Source organism: Cydia amplana, chromosome 2, assembly GCF_948474715.1.
Source record: "Cydia amplana chromosome 2, ilCydAmpl1.1, whole genome shotgun sequence".
NCBI lineage: Eukaryota > Metazoa > Arthropoda > Insecta > Lepidoptera > Tortricidae > Cydia > Cydia amplana.
Genome location: NC_086070.1, coordinates 24018021 through 24033822, shown reverse-complemented (window position 1 = coordinate 24033822; position 15802 = coordinate 24018021). Strand labels below are relative to the sequence as shown.

Here is a 15802-nt window from a genome sequence, read left to right as displayed (position 1 = left end):
CGATACAGGCATTTTTTCATTCAGGTTAGGTACTCTATGTCATTCTGGATAATGATTAGTTATTCCGCAAGAAAACCACATTTAAATGATTATTAAACATACTTATTTATATGTTTTACACATTTATCTATTGCTTGTTATTTATTTGACAGTATCATATTCTTGTATAGTTTCCGTAGGGACACAATAGTTGTTTAAAATTAAACAGCACAATAAACCAAATATTTAAAATTATAGCATTTCATTTTAACAACCCTAAATGAAATACAGACAATGGTCAACCCCTATTTCAAAAATCTAATAACTCTACATATTAAAAACTTCCGAATGGTTTCAAAAAAGCACCTTTCAGTTTTCAGTTTCATCATAGGTTTAAAGTTATTTGATGTTAACCAAACTGAGGTAACAGACGAAACCCAAAGAAAACAACTGTGAAAACCATGTACTGTTTAACATTTAAATAAGTTAACACTCCGGCAATCTTCGTTGATTACAGAATATTCGATTTTAGCAAACGGCCTGCATCCTTACAGACTGTTTAGGCACATATATGGGGTGTGGCCTGTAACACGAGCAAAAAATTAAACTGTAGAGTGTACTCCTCAAACTTGACCAATATTAGTTCAGCGACATTTAAAAATAACTTGTGTTTTGATTTTTTAATACACTATAAAGTTTTTTCTAAGACGCAATATATTGCGAATTTTGTTATGTTTAAGGCGTGACAAGCAATCTCAATCAATCACAATGATAATGGCGTACATTGAAGATTATTTTGTTAGAAAAATACATCTTAATTTTTCATTATTTTTTAAAAGTCGCTGAACAAATGTTGGTCAGTTTGAGGAGTTTAGCCAACAGTTTAATGTTTTGCTCGTGTTACAGGCTACACTCGGTATTATCTAGCAATGAGTTACTGTCACGGCCAATTATAATTCAGGTTACTTACTGCAGATAAACAGCTGTTCTAACTCCCACTCATTTTCACTGATACCACGGATCAATTTAATAACCCCACCGGATCTCCGCTGGGCCCATAACCTATAATTTCTGAATGCCTAGCTAATACTAGACACTGTGTAGGCATTTAGGTTTCAACACGAGCGAAACTAATAAGTATCTTAATGACCAGGTGAGTGCGAGTAATCAGACGGTATTTACTTACAGAAAATACCTCTGCTACCGACTTAGGTACTATGATTAACAGTTGTTGTCAGTTAGGGTTTGCTCCCGGTAATAGATTTCCATAAAATTAGTCCCGAAACCGGGAATGCCAGGATTGCCAGGTTGTCGCCGTACAAAATCGGACATGGCAGAATTAAAATAGTCTGTAGAGATAGAAATCTGTAGAACTGGGAGAAAACCCGGTAGAAAACGCTCAACTTAGTTTCTTAATTTTTGTCTCCGTAGTTTCAAAAAGATGTATGACAAATGAAAACGTTGATTAGGTAATTTGAATTAAATCCGAATTACCCACATTCATAGAGCATTAGGTTTGATTGTAGCGCATGGGTAATCGCCAGTGTCGTATGCAAATCGTACACCTAATAGATGTATTATGGAAATGCAACCGGAAACTTTGTAATTTCATACATTTTCCTCGATTTGCTTTAGATTCGACGCGGTCACATAGGTACCTAATTGCTTGGAGACATACAATATTTTTATGGGATTTCATGCCGCATTTGTTCAGAGTTTGTCCTTGTGGCTGATTCATGTCAGATCTGATAAAAGAGACCGAAGATGACCCTTCTGATGAAGTTCGAGTTTCTCAGAATCGCCTCGAAGATGACTGTTGATTGTTGAAATAAAAGTGCAGTCGGCGCTGCGATAAAAGCCAAAGAGAATATAAATAAAAGCTTGCATCAAAACTCCTCTTAACAACATAAACATAATATATGCAATACATAGGTGTACAATGCAGTATACAATAATGTAGTTAGTGATTGGATGCTTAGAGGATATAACCAAACGGAGTAACCATTATTTACACTCTCGCTGCGATTCGCGCACGAGTGTGGAGGGGGCTTAAAGGCGCGAAAGCGCCATGTGCAAACCTTTTTATATTATCCCACGCGTTTCGCCCGAGTAGCGCAGATCACGTGAGTTACTTACGCGGGTGGCTTACGCTGGCATAAACTCTTTATACGGTAATTTACTCTAAAATAGTATCCTAGCCTATTATAGCTGGTCAAGCAAATCTTAATAATAATAACTAAAGTCGGATAGTCCGCCGGTTCCTCTCTCTGCGGCCCTGACACCGATAGCTTGGGCCTTGCCCCGCTGCCGGCGGCACCCTAGGTTAGGTTTTTTTATAATGTGTTTATATGTATTTTTTATTGTTTTGTAAGTGTTTTTATATTTTACTTTTATATTCATATAATAAATTACCTAACTTAAGATGAAAAATAAATAAAATAAATAATAAAATAATAATAAATGTTCTTTATTGTGCACCATACAGTTAAAATACACAGAAAGTTCAATTCAGATTAAAATTAGCTATGTAACAACAGGCGGTCTTATAGCTAAAAAGCGATCTCTTCTAGACAACCTTTCAGTAGCAGTAAAAAAAAGTCGGGAATTCTTATTTTCTATGGGACGTTATCCCCTCGCTCATACATTTTTCAAATTTGCCGCCTTTTTCTACTGACAAGATCTGCTTGACCAAGTATATTCCTCAAAGTGTGGTTACATGCTCCGTGTGCAATTACTATAAAATATTTGAACAACAAAACGCATTACTGTCACTGTCACCTTACTTTTGACATTGACAGTGATTGCATAGATTTTAACTTTTCAGATTTACACAAGATTTCTGAAAAATAAATACAGTAAAAAGTGAAAACAATTAAATCTGTAAAACACACTAAGATGTTTACTGAGAATTTGACGAAACAGGTAACTTAAGACCATTGCTATTTTCAGTTTGACATATAAATGCAAACAATTTTCAGTTTATTTCTTTTTAGGACGAAGAAATAGAGGCCTTAAGCTCAATATACGGCAACGACTGGACCACAGAGAGTGATGTGACAAGATCTTACAAAATCAGAGTTGAGGAGAACAAACATGAAGCTATTTTGTATGTTACCATGCCACCGGAGTATCCTAGTCAGTCGCCACCAAAGTTTGAGCTCTCTGCGCCTTGGATGGAGAGAAAAGACAAGGCTGATCTTCACCAGGCCTTGAATGAAGTTTATTTGTAGGTTGTTTACTTTTATTTTATATTTTTATCTTTGTAAAATGTGTAAAATGGCAAGTAATGGTCAATATAGTCCTAGAAAACCTTGGCTGGGCATCAAGAATATAGCGGATATTCCAATATCTTAATTTCATCTGCATTAACCTTCTGGGGCTCCCTGGATCTCTTCAGATGATCCCTAACTTTAATATAATATAGACAAATTATGTCCAGGATGACCAGGGTTTCAGTGGCTGTCGAAACATTAGCCTAGATATGCCACTCTGCCGAATATCATTCACAAATTAAAGGGATTGGTAATAAACCCTGTATTGTTTTACTATGGCATTCAGAACCTTGTAGCTATGCTATACTGTCACACTAGACTTGAGAAATTCATATCAATCAACGAAAAAATTAATACTTTTCAGAGACAACACAGGTGAAACAGTTGTATACCAATGGGTAGAGAAAATAAGAGAAATATTACTGACAATGAAACCTCCTGAAGTAAAGAAGAAGATAGACCAAAAACAACTGGATGAAGAAAATATGGATTTATTACAGGTAGAAATGTGATGCAATTATTATTATTCAAGCAGATAGATTCTCGGAAAGAGAAGAGTCGTGGAATGTATTGGGCCCCTTACATTCTACGACTCTTCGCTTTCCTCACAGACTCTATAAACATTTTATGTTTTTTTATACATACATATATAGCAGATATAAAATTTAAAAAATTTGGAATGTTTTTCTGCTATTTTGATCAGGGATCGGATACCGGTATTTTTTGTATGGGAACGAAAATGATATTTTTTCGTTCTTTGCTAATTATTTCATTTCTAATTAGACCATCTAATAATACGAAGTCGTTATCTAAACACACAACTAAGTGCTACATTTCGAGTATAAAATAATTCTAAAAATATGGTTATTTCGAAGTCTTTGCAAAAAACCGGTTCCGATCCCTGATTTTGATGAAAAAAATTCTATTCATTTTAACACTTTCAGTGCCAACTGCCAAGACCCGCTAGTCTGATTCGTTTTCGGAAATGGGACGGTATCGGAATGCTCCTGTTCAATATGTCACTGTCACACTGACATTTGAGAAATGTCAAAAACCACTAAAATGTAAACAAAGCACTAGAAAGTGAGGGTTTTACTCTAATTCAATAATTTTATTGGTTTTATCACTGGTAAAAATATCAAATGGCATTCACAAATATACCTAAAATTATTAAATTATCTATTAAGACTCCAGTATTATATTCAGTGAGGTTATATATCCGATGGTCTCATATCAAAAAATTGAAAAAAGATACAAAGGTACATCATTATAATAATCTTATTATTTAAAGCTCAGTTGTTTTCATTTTGTGATATTTGCACTAAAAATGCAATGAAGTAGACACTTGCAAAATAATGGTATCCTGCCACTTATAAATCAATCTGAAACATGTCAGTTTAATACAATTTGTATCAGAAATTATTTTTTACAAGTATCATAATTTATTTGTAAGTGGTGAGCGTAAATAATCTAACCTAATTTACTTGTTTTTGTATTCCAAAACTTTTTAACTCTTGGTCAAACCAAATTGTTAGTAAATAAGAGCAAATAAAACTATACTTATCGTTTTCTTTTGGGTGCTAGTACTAGTGTAAGACAGAGATAGTATGATTCTCTCTGTCTATGCTTGAAATGCGACAGTCCTTTGACAAACTATAATTTATCTATTCCTTCCAGGTAGAAAATTGCCCTGAGATTACTCATGGTGAAGTGATAAAGGACAGGAAAAGTTCCTTTCAAGGTCACGCAGCTGAGGTCCACAGCATGGAGGATGTCAAGTGAGTTATTTCATATTTTTTTACAAATGGTTGACCCATAGACCGCTAAAGACCTCAACTGACACTTGGCTACAACTCAATATCTACTTCATGCATTGCAACAAGGTTCAATTTGAAGCGCTGCACTCAATAGGTTCAAAGGGCTGGTTGGACTGCCTTTGTCATATCACCAACCTATATGGGTTCTATTGCTGGGTCATACAACAGAAGTGTCCATGTCAGCCCAAAATGGATTGCGGATTTCAAACACACCTGTGAACTTATTCAAAGATGTATCCTTGTTTTTATTTACCAAACTCCAAACCCTAAGTTACCCTTACCTAAACCTTCGTAAATCTTGGATCTTGGTTTCTAACTAAAGATAAACCTCCGTGTGTGACCAACTTAATTTCGTCCACTCACCATTTTTATCTTAATCACTTACCATATTTTTCATCAACAAATTCCAGCGCCGTCATAACAAAACTGAAACAGAACAAGAAGATAGTGAACGCAACTCACAACATGTTCGCATACCGTATCGAGCGTAAAACGGACAAGGGTACAACGATGCTACAAGATTGTGATGACGACGGAGAGACGCACGCCGGCGGTCGCATGATGAAACTACTGCAGATACTGGATCAGAAAAACACCTTGGTTGTTGTCTCCCGATGGTGAGCCTACCCTACTAGCCGACCTTGTTTCACAACTTTCTCAACAACTTAGGGAACAAATCAAGTTATTTTAAGTTGGGTATAGACAGCAGCACCAGTCTCTCTCGCTATATCGTAATTCCGTAAGGAATTCGTATAGGAGGTACAAGCGCATATTGCTTGCCCTTAGAGTTGGTCAAAGACGCCTAGTCTTAGTAATATGGTATATAGTCGAGAAATCGGGACGGGTTCCACCATGGCGGGGTGGCCAAGGGGTTCAAGGCGTTAGCCCGGACTGCTAAAGACGCCGGTTCGAATCCGGCCTTTACCACTGGAGGGCTTCGTCACTTTCTCTTTAATATGGGACATCTATTTCAGTTTATAACTTTCTCAACCCTTTGACCGCCAAAGACTTCAATTGAGGCGCAGCCCAATATCAACGTTTGTGCATTCCGATAAGGTTCACGATGACGCGCCGCACACGATAGGCGTGGCGTTCAAGGGTTTAAACTTAGAAACTGATAGAACGGATAGAAACCCACAAACTGTTTCTGTATCACAAATATGTTCTCTTACACTTGCGGATTTCCCCACACTAGAATGCCGTAACACATCTAACTATGGAAGTAACTGTAGTAGGTACTTATTTGTACCTGCTCGTACTTATTGAGCTGTGTCTGACTGTTAAAATACCAAATCCTTGTCAAAGCATAAGGAAAACAACATAATTCGTTACTTTGTTGCTAAGTACTGTCAAACTAAGAAACACAGTATCTGAAAATGTCGATGAATGATTTCCCATCCTGTTTAATGAATAATGTTAATTTCAGGTATGGCGGCATCCAACTAGGGCCTGATCGGTTTCGACACATCAACAATGCCACCAGACAGGTCATCGAACAAGCCGGCTTACTAAAGAAATGACATTTAGCCTAAACCCTATTTTAGATTGTTTGTAAAGATGTGTCCAGACTTGACGAAAGGTCTAGCCACCCGTACCCGTATATGTATATGCTTTTCAGCTCTCTGCGTAGTTCGACACTTGCGTTACGTTCATTCGTTACGGGTACCTAAGTAACACAAGCGATCTACTGCGGAGGGAGCCGTGCTTTGGCGCCATTCGCGACTTACTTTCCGATACATATCGTATAATAGGGATGTTGACATGAATCGCGAATATATAATATGTTATGTTTTTACCATAGCAGGGAATATTAGAACGCGGAAAATCATATTTTGCAAGTGTAAATATGCGTAATAAATTAATTAAAAATAATCAAAAGTATTTAAAATAATGCCCAGTATCACGTGACTGCAAACGCCAATCGGAGCGCGTGACGTAATCACAGTGGAATCACCAAAGACAAGTTATAAAACCTGCCTAAGTGTCTACAGATTATCGTACCGAAACGCGATCTTGGTGCGGTGCAGCGCACGAATCGATAGTGTGTAAGGTGGTGCGTTAAGGACGCAGCTATAAGTTAGAGCGAGAAAGAAGGTCACTGTCCGATGCGGTAGTGTGTTAAGGCTTTTAAAAAAATTGTCAATTGCCATATAAAGAATTTAAAAAAATTACTGACAGCAGTTTGTTTAAAACGCCGTTACGTCATCAAGGTCACGTGACAGTTTGGAGCGTTTAGGCGCGAAATTTAAACACGAAACTTATTATACATGTTTTTTTATTCAAAATTAATGAATATTTTTTTTTTATATTTTTTTCTGTAATTATTACGTGTCTATCTACAAAATGAAACCAGTTCCAAAAAATTGTCAACATCCCTATTGACGAAATATAATTTGTCGTGGGGCATTTGTCGCCTTGGCTTCAACAAGATGTGGCATCATTATTCTCAAATTTCTATGAAAATATGATATTTTTAATATCAATACCTCACTTTGTTCTGTTCAAGTTGGTGCAGAATTAGCTTAGACGGACTCTGTTCGTAAAATCTGTACGCACCTTAAGCCGAAACATTAATACTTTTTAAGGCAACTCATTTGACTGAAACGAGCTGTCATGTCGGCATTACTAGTATTTTTCTTTTTTTGTATTAGATTGCAAACCTAAACTAATCTCTATGCAGATCTTATCTCTTTGTTATCTTACAACTTTGTAAGAGTTGTTTTTATTTGACATTATTAGTATTATGGGGTTCCCACCTACTTAACCTTTTCGACACCAATGACGGATATATCCGCACTATATCCAATCGCCAGGTATATCCAACGCCAAGAACGGATAAATCCGTCACTGACCACAGAGCAACATAGACCTACGTGCACATGCATAGGGTTCAATTTCCGTTTTGACGCTTCGGTGACGTGGCGTCCGAGTGACAGCTTTTGTGTTTGACATGGCGTGGTTAAACCGTTAACCTAGAGTTAAATTGTACAGGTAACCATGGTAACTCCAGGTTTAACCAGTTAACTTCAGGTTAGTGGAATGGTGCAAGAGGCTCTTAGTAGCAAACCCCGTTATCAGTGTTGATAATCAGCAATTCATAGAAAATATAATAAATAAACTTTTGTAAATACATGATTTAAAATGAAATCATAGGTTACCTAATGTGTATCAGTTATTTAATAAAAATCTAAATGAAAATAATGGTGTTTATTGCATATCAAAGCACAAGAACCACGGAACATAGGCCATTGACACAACTAAGGGCCGATACAGACAGACTACAAACCGACTGCAATTTGTATGGAAACTGCACGCCATCTGCAACGTCGGCGTGCAGTTCCCATACAAGTTGCAGTCCGTCTGTACCAGCCCTAAGGCGCGTAGAGTAGTGAACAACTTTATATCCAGTTTTGATAACTTAAAAACCAGGTTATACTAACGTTACAAAAACTATACGGCCGTACAGCGCCGTCTACTTCAGCTGTCAAAACTGCAGAATACATTATTTTGCATTACTTTTACGCATTTTGCATTTTTCAGTGTCCAGTTGTGCTCTGCACATAAACACAGTTTCAGTTATTTTGGTAAAAGTAGAGTACATAATTATCCTCAAAAAATACGCAATATCTAAATCTACCTACATCTATATACAAAACTAATATTACGCTGTTAAATAATAAACCTTATCACCTCACAGCAAAGTCCAAATTGGTTTATAATGAACACATGATTGTCTATAAGTTATTGGATTCACTAGTACCTCTTATTGTTTTTGGTATTATCAGCCGTTTTCACTGTGATGCATCTCTTGTCCAGGAATTTTAGAAGATCCTAAAAAAAACAATGTAGTATATTATCTAAAATTTAAACTATGACTGCTTTGGTCGGGAGATACCTACTTTATGTTATACTAGAGATGGCCTATACCTATATACCAATAGCTAATTTGACAGCTACGGGGTCGTAAGGCGCCATCTACTTTAACTGTCAAATTTGAGGTTAATTTAAATTTTTGCACAAATAAGGATAAACGCGCGAAGCTTCACGTAGATGGCGTTGTAAACGTTAAAAAACGTGTCTCAAATCCAAAGAAACATTAAACCACAGACTACAGACTTTGGGCTCCTTTTAGTTGGAACCATTTTTAATCTGTGGGTTTCTGACCTCATTTAAGTGTGTTTTTTTGATGTCTATGCTAATTTACCAACTGGATCGTTCGGTTGATTGGATACCAGACTATTTTATTTTGTAGAACAGGCAAGCTTGGGGTTATACCGGTGCCTACTGGTGACCTCATGTATGACGTCTATATTGACGGGCTCACAGCGGAGGATGGCTTCATGCATCACTGAACAACACAGTTGTAGAACAGGCAACTCCTACCTTGCTGGGGTCATACCGGTGCCCGCTGGCAGTCAGTTCCTTGTGTATGACGTCTATATTGACAGGCTCATAGCGCAGGATGGCTTCATGCAACACTGAACAACACATAGTTGTGGAACAGGCAAGTCCTACCTTGGGGTCATACCGGTGCCCGCTGGCAGCCAATCCCTTGTGTATGACGTCTATATTGACAGGCTCATAGCGGAGTATGGCTTCATGCAACACTGAACAACACAGTCGTAGAACAGGCAACTCCTACCTTGGGGTCATACCGGTGCCCGCTGGCAGCCAGTCCCTTGTGTATGACGTCTATATTGACAGGCTCATAGCGGAGGATGGCTTCATGCAACACTGAACAACACAGTTGTAGAACAGGCAAGTCCTACCTTGGGGTCATACCGGTGCCCGCTGGCAGCCAGCTCATTGTGTATGACGTCTATATTGACGGGCTCACAGCGGAGGATGGCTTCATACAACACTGAACAACACATAGTTGTAGAACAGGCAACTCCTACCTTGGGGTCATACCGGTGCCCGCTGGCAGCCAGTCCCTTGTGTATGACGTCTATATTGACGGGCTCACAGCGGAGGATGGCTTCATGCAACACTCAACAACACATAGTTGTGGAACAGGCAAGTCCTACCTTGGGGTCATACCGGTGCCCGCTGGCAGCCAGTCCCTTGTGTATGACGTCTATATTGACAGGCTCATAGCGGAGGATGGCTTCATGCAACACTGAACAACACAGTTGTAGAACAGGCAACTCCTACCTTGGGGTCATACCGGTGCCCGCTGGCAGCCAGTCCCTTGTGTATGACGTCTATATTGACAGGCTCATAGCGGAGGATGGCTTCATGCAAACGCAGGCGACACGACACGTAGTTGTGGAATGCTATGTGTAAAGGCACCCGGCAGGTGTGGAGCTGGAAATAATGAATATGATATTAATTCATATTTAAATTCATATTTTCATATTCATAATAAAAAGCGCTGGTGGCCTAGCGGTAAGAGCATGCGACTTGCAATCCGGAGGTCGCGGGTTCGAACCCCGGCTCGTACCAATGAGTTTTTCGGAACTAATGTACGAAATATCATTTGATATTTACCAGTCGCTTTTCAGTGAAGGAAAAACATCGTGAGGAAACCGGACTAATCCCAATACGGGCCTAGTTTTCGCGCTTTCGTAAAAACTAGTGCCCACGCCAATAACTGGGATTAGTTGCCAAGCGGATCCTAGGCTCCCATGAGCCGTGGCAAAATGCCGGGACAACGCGAGGAAAATGATGATGATACATATACACATGATGATGATATTTTGACACTTTTGAAGCATTTTGAGTTCGGGAGACAGAGGCTCAACCCTAATGAAACTGCTACTATAAATGGTTTTTTATAATATAGGCTTTATGATTATCATTATAACGATAACGTAAAGATCAAATGTATAAAACCCCTATGTCAAAAATAAGGGATTTCAATATTTTCTATCTCACTCACCTTAGCCTTCTCTCTTTTCTGGAAAACCCAGTCATCGGCATCACACTCTATATTTCTAATGACAGGCACTTCTCTTGTCACCATGAACAAGTCATTCTCTTTATCTGAATCATTCAAATTTCCCTCTTCACTTGTTTTTGGTGATCTTGAACCTTTTTTTGGTGACTTTGTAGGTTTTCTTGGTGATTTTGTAGCTTTTATTGGTGATTTTGAAGTTTTTCGTGGTGATATAGATATACTAGAGGAAGATTTGGAAGATGAGGGCTGGCTTAAGTTTTCTGTTCTGCGCTTTTTGGATGGTGAAGGCAATTCCTCTGTCGATTCAACATATGGGTGGGTTTGGTTGTACAGATGCGTTAAAAGTTGTATAGCTGGAAAAAAACATAGACATTTATATTGAGATTTAAAAAAAAAAACAAATGCACCATTGTCCACATCCACACTGTTAACTGTCCATTGGTGGACCTTATTACAAAAGCCATAAGGTCCTATGGACAGTTAAGTGTTGCTGTACTATTTGTATTGAGAAATAAAATTACCTCTTTTCCGTTTAAATGGCTTCAGACCATATTTGTCCAATTCTCTATTCCTCTCCGGTGAAGACATAGAAGCATAATCCAGCATGGGAGTAACATTATCAGTCTTTACTATATATTCCGTTTGCTTGGGTGTTTCTACATTAACATGTCTGTCAACTTTAGTTTTAGGAGTTTGTATTGCAGCTTCAATACGTTTTTCATTTAAGCTTATAGGATCAGAATTGGGATTAATAAGATTTTTTACTGGAGACTTGGGTTTCCAAGTACCTTTTACATCTACCATGGGTAAACTGTCTCGTATGCTACCATTTGGTAAGCTATTTGTATGTCTTGATTTATCATTGAAACTATGTAGGTTATCTATTACTGAAATTCCGCCAAAATCAAAACAGTTGTCTATGTTATTACACGAAGAATTTAAATCATTACTGGGTTCTGGTACTTTACTTTTTGAAAGCACTTCATTATCATTAGTCTTTTCTAAATGATCTTCAGCCAATATTATATCATTATTATAATTTTCATTGTCATAATATGGGAAAGAGTTCATGTTTTCCAAAGCTTCATCATAGTCTACTGACATGTTATCTTTTTTTCCAAGACTACTGTTGTTTATATGATGGCTATTGTTTTGACAAATATTGTTAGCCTCATTTGAGTCAGATGATTGTGTTAAATCTACATTATCATCTTTTACTTCAGGAATATCACTTTCATCAAGGTTTATTATTAGAGCCTCAGCTGTTTCTACTGATATATGTTTTGGAGATATGATTTCAATGGGATGATCTGGGCTGGTAGTGTTTGGATCTTGATTTGGCAGTTCATCATCACTAACATGTAATTTCTTATTACCTTCTGGTGATTTTGATTCTAGATACTCGTTTTCGTTTAATATTATTGTATCATCTAGGGATTTTTCTGGTACTGTTTGTGTACCACCAACTTGAACAAAGGGCAATGAATCACCACTTGTGTTTGAAGACTGGGTTAAATCCATATGTTCAATATTATCAGCATTTACATTATTATTATTTTTTTCCATGTGACCAACACAATGTTCTGTTAAATCAATATGTTTATTAGTCCTGCCTTCTAAGAAAATATTTGAATTTGTTATATGTATATTTTCTGTATATGATCTATTTGTAGTTTCAGTATCTTTTTCATATTCTGCAGTTAAATCTATATGCTCATCACCCTCATTGCCTATAAGTAGAGAAGAATCACCATCACATTCTACATCTACTGGATTTTCATCATGTGTATTATTCCTTAATGTTGTAACAATGTTTTCACAAGGTCCTGTCAAATCTATTTCTTCATCAATCTTATGTATTATATGTTGGGAAGAGGTACCTACACATTCTGTCATCTCCATGAAATCATTAGATTTTCTTTTGGTCACATCTATTTGTTGTGATTTTTGAGATAACGGTTTCATATTGCTACTATTATGCATATTTTTTTGAGCATTAATACATTCAGTCAAGTCCATGACTTCACTGACTTGTTTTGTAAAGTTATTTGCAGGTTCAGTGTCTGTCACTGTTTCATTAAGTACTTCAACAATTGTGTTATCTTCATCGTCAAATAAATCAGGGGATAAGCTTCGGCTTGGCTGTGTTACCAATAGTAATTTTTTCTCTTCTCTATTTCCTACTTTTATTGAAGATTCATTGACGTCAGTTTCATTCATTTCTTTGCTACTACTTCCCGATATAAACACTGGGGATTGATTGCCTGTGTTATCTTCTACAAAGTCTGGACTAAGCTCTATTACTGTTTTACAAATATTTCTTTTAACTGGGCTCTTTCCCCTATCTTTCAACATGTTCTTCTGTTTAAGAATATTTTTGCTATTTTTTAAATGTCCACTAAGAACAATGTCTAATTCTTCTTGAGAGCATTCTACTTCTGAAAACAATAGTTCGGATTTGTTCACATCTGGGCTTGACAGTCTGCCGGGTATATCAGACCAACTTTTTAACAAGCATCCCATACTATTTGGTGCTTCTTCGACAATATTCTCAACATAAAATATAGCATCATCCTTAATATTTTCATATTCTATATTAGTAGCCATGTTGTATATAAATAAATTAGGTAAATCTAAATCTTTATCACTAGTTGTACTTTTCAAGTTATTCAACTCAAAAAGTAGGTGCGAGTATCTATCGGATATTATTTGTTGTTTTTCTTCCTCGCATATTAAAAGCAACTTGTAAGGTTTTCTTCGTTTCTTGGTTTTCCTACTTGTAGATGGCTTTTCAGGAACTTTAAATCCATACTCTTTTAGAGTTGTGCGTATAAGTCCTGTCCTTTGTTGTGTTGTCAAAGATTTTGAGCTTGAACTTAAACTATCAACAGAATCTGATGTTTGTAGTGATTTGGACAGTGCTATAGCTAGCTGGAGCTGTTCAGAATCAACATCGATGCCCGATTTCTTACATACCGAGTCAAAATCTTCAGAGTAAGCTACTAACTCATTCTTTTTTGCTTTCAACACAGTCCGTATATCCTTCTGGCCTTTGACTCGTTTTACCTTTTTGACTTTAGGCTTGGCAGGTGCTTTATTATTGTTTACTTTAAAACTTTTCTTCTCTTTAAAATCAGATAGACTTTCATCCATAACAGTTTTAGCCACAAAGTATTTGCTTACGACTTTGTACTTGCTGGCAACAAATAAAACAAATTTTAGAAACAATTCAACTACAATTTATTAATTTACATATAATCTATAATATGTTACATACCTATTTAAAGTATCTACATTCATTTTACGTTATTTGTGAGGCAAGTCCACTCGCTGCTCTTCTTCCATCATCCGCCGTATAGTACGTCCTGATCTTAATGGTAGGCCACTAGCTATCAATATTTTCCTCTCCTGTTCCTCAATGGGATCCTCGTAAAGTACGTCTGCGGCTTTTTTCATAGGCTCAGTAAAACTAGAATATCTGTAAGCACCGAATACAATCACAATAAGCAACATAACCTAAATATCACTGTTGCATCTTGCATCTAGCGATTTATCTGCTGATACTCACTGGAAAAATGCACCCCATAGTATACCGACGCCTAAAATGCCGGCAGCAAGACGATTTCTAAACTTTGCAGCAGGTGTTCCTGTTATTTTTCTAGGTTTCCATTTTGAAGTATCAACACCGATCGCCATTTTTATATTTTACTTGACGTTTGTTTTTGACATTGACATAACGAAGGCAACGAAGCTAAACACAGCGCGACTTTTTTAGTCGTATCTGAAACGTTCTTAAGACTATTTTTTTTTCTTTTTCTACTTTGAACTGTCAAATAAAGTGAGTCAACCGCGAGTTCAATCAAACTTTGCTAGTGTTTGCTACAATAACTTTGCTTTGAAAATATTATTGAGCAACATATTTAAGTATAGTAATTGTAGTAGTGGAGCATTTACTGGTTATATATATTTTTTTAACTGATTTTCTAATTGTTTACCTTTAGAGAAATAAACTTATACCGATAACAAGGTGCTAGTTAATATTTTGATGATACCAGTCCTCGAAACGTGAAGAATTTGTTAGGTATCAGAGAAAATGGATTTAGAAAACGATTACGGCCTTTTAAAGGGAGATTGCTTAGAAAGCTTACAACCTTCTAAAGAATCGCAATTACAGGAAGTTCTGAATTGGGATTCGAACGTCATATCATTAGAAATACGAAGAAAGGGCAGTGATGCCAGTGAGACAAGCTCAGGTACCTATATAAACAATAAAGACAACACAGTTTTGGCAGACTTCATTGAAGATTTTTCATATGACCAACATTTGGATAAGTTTGGAGCCCAAGGAAAAACTGAGTCATTATAAAAAACCTAATAAACAATGCAAAGGTACATTATCAAAGCTACCAAAAAGCCTTGTAGAGGACCATGAACGTATTTACCCACCTTTTGATACTTCCGATCAGCCTGCTGCAAAAATATTACAAACCATTGCTTCATTCAATAGTTACTATTCAGGAGAATTTGGATATATTATAGGTAAAGGGGCGAACTCAGTGGTTATTCATGTTTGGATCCGTAGAAAGTCCTTCCCGCCTTGGAATCCATGCCCCGATTACAGGTTTAATAGAATGTTCAGAAATTGGCAATCAGAAGATAATGCAGTCAAAGTGTATAAACTAACGGAAGATTTATTAAAAAATGAGAGGATATTCGAACAAGTTCGGAAAGAAAAAGCACTTAATTTTACTCAAGAAAGCAAAATGCAAAGTCCCAGAAGTGATCCGTTCTTGTCGTAATGTTATAGTTATGAGCATAATAGGAACAAACACCGG

General features: G+C 37.0%; 3 protein-coding genes across 3 annotated transcripts; 1 reads left to right on the top strand and 2 right to left on the bottom strand.

The window, feature by feature from the left end:
* The first annotated feature begins 2774 nt into the window (after positions 1-2774).
* On the top strand, positions 2775-6610 carry LOC134662228 (protein IMPACT-like). The gene is made up of 6 exons (XM_063518491.1): positions 2775-2901; positions 2973-3205; positions 3616-3751; positions 4929-5029; positions 5479-5685; positions 6495-6610. Exons 1-6 carry the CDS (start codon positions 2875-2877, stop codon positions 6586-6588), a joined length of 798 nt encoding a protein of 265 aa, XP_063374561.1. The 5' UTR covers positions 2775-2874; the 3' UTR covers positions 6589-6610.
* A 2012-nt stretch (positions 6611-8622) lies between these two features.
* On the bottom strand, positions 8623-14385 carry LOC134660625 (structure-specific endonuclease subunit SLX4). The gene is made up of 6 exons (XM_063516402.1): positions 14245-14385; positions 11489-14163; positions 10950-11320; positions 10315-10375; positions 9967-10058; positions 8623-8899 (listed from the first exon to the last, which is right to left on the bottom strand). Exons 1-6 carry the CDS (start codon positions 14265-14267, stop codon positions 8822-8824), a joined length of 3300 nt encoding a protein of 1099 aa, XP_063372472.1. The 5' UTR covers positions 14268-14385; the 3' UTR covers positions 8623-8821.
* Positions 14184-14676, bottom strand: LOC134660633 (uncharacterized). The gene is made up of 2 exons (XM_063516410.1): positions 14536-14676; positions 14184-14445 (listed from the first exon to the last, which is right to left on the bottom strand). The coding sequence occupies exons 1-2, from the start codon at positions 14661-14663 to the stop codon at positions 14274-14276; spliced, it is 300 nt and encodes a 99-aa protein (XP_063372480.1). The 5' UTR covers positions 14664-14676; the 3' UTR covers positions 14184-14273.
* Positions 14677-15802: the final 1126 nt, after the last annotated feature.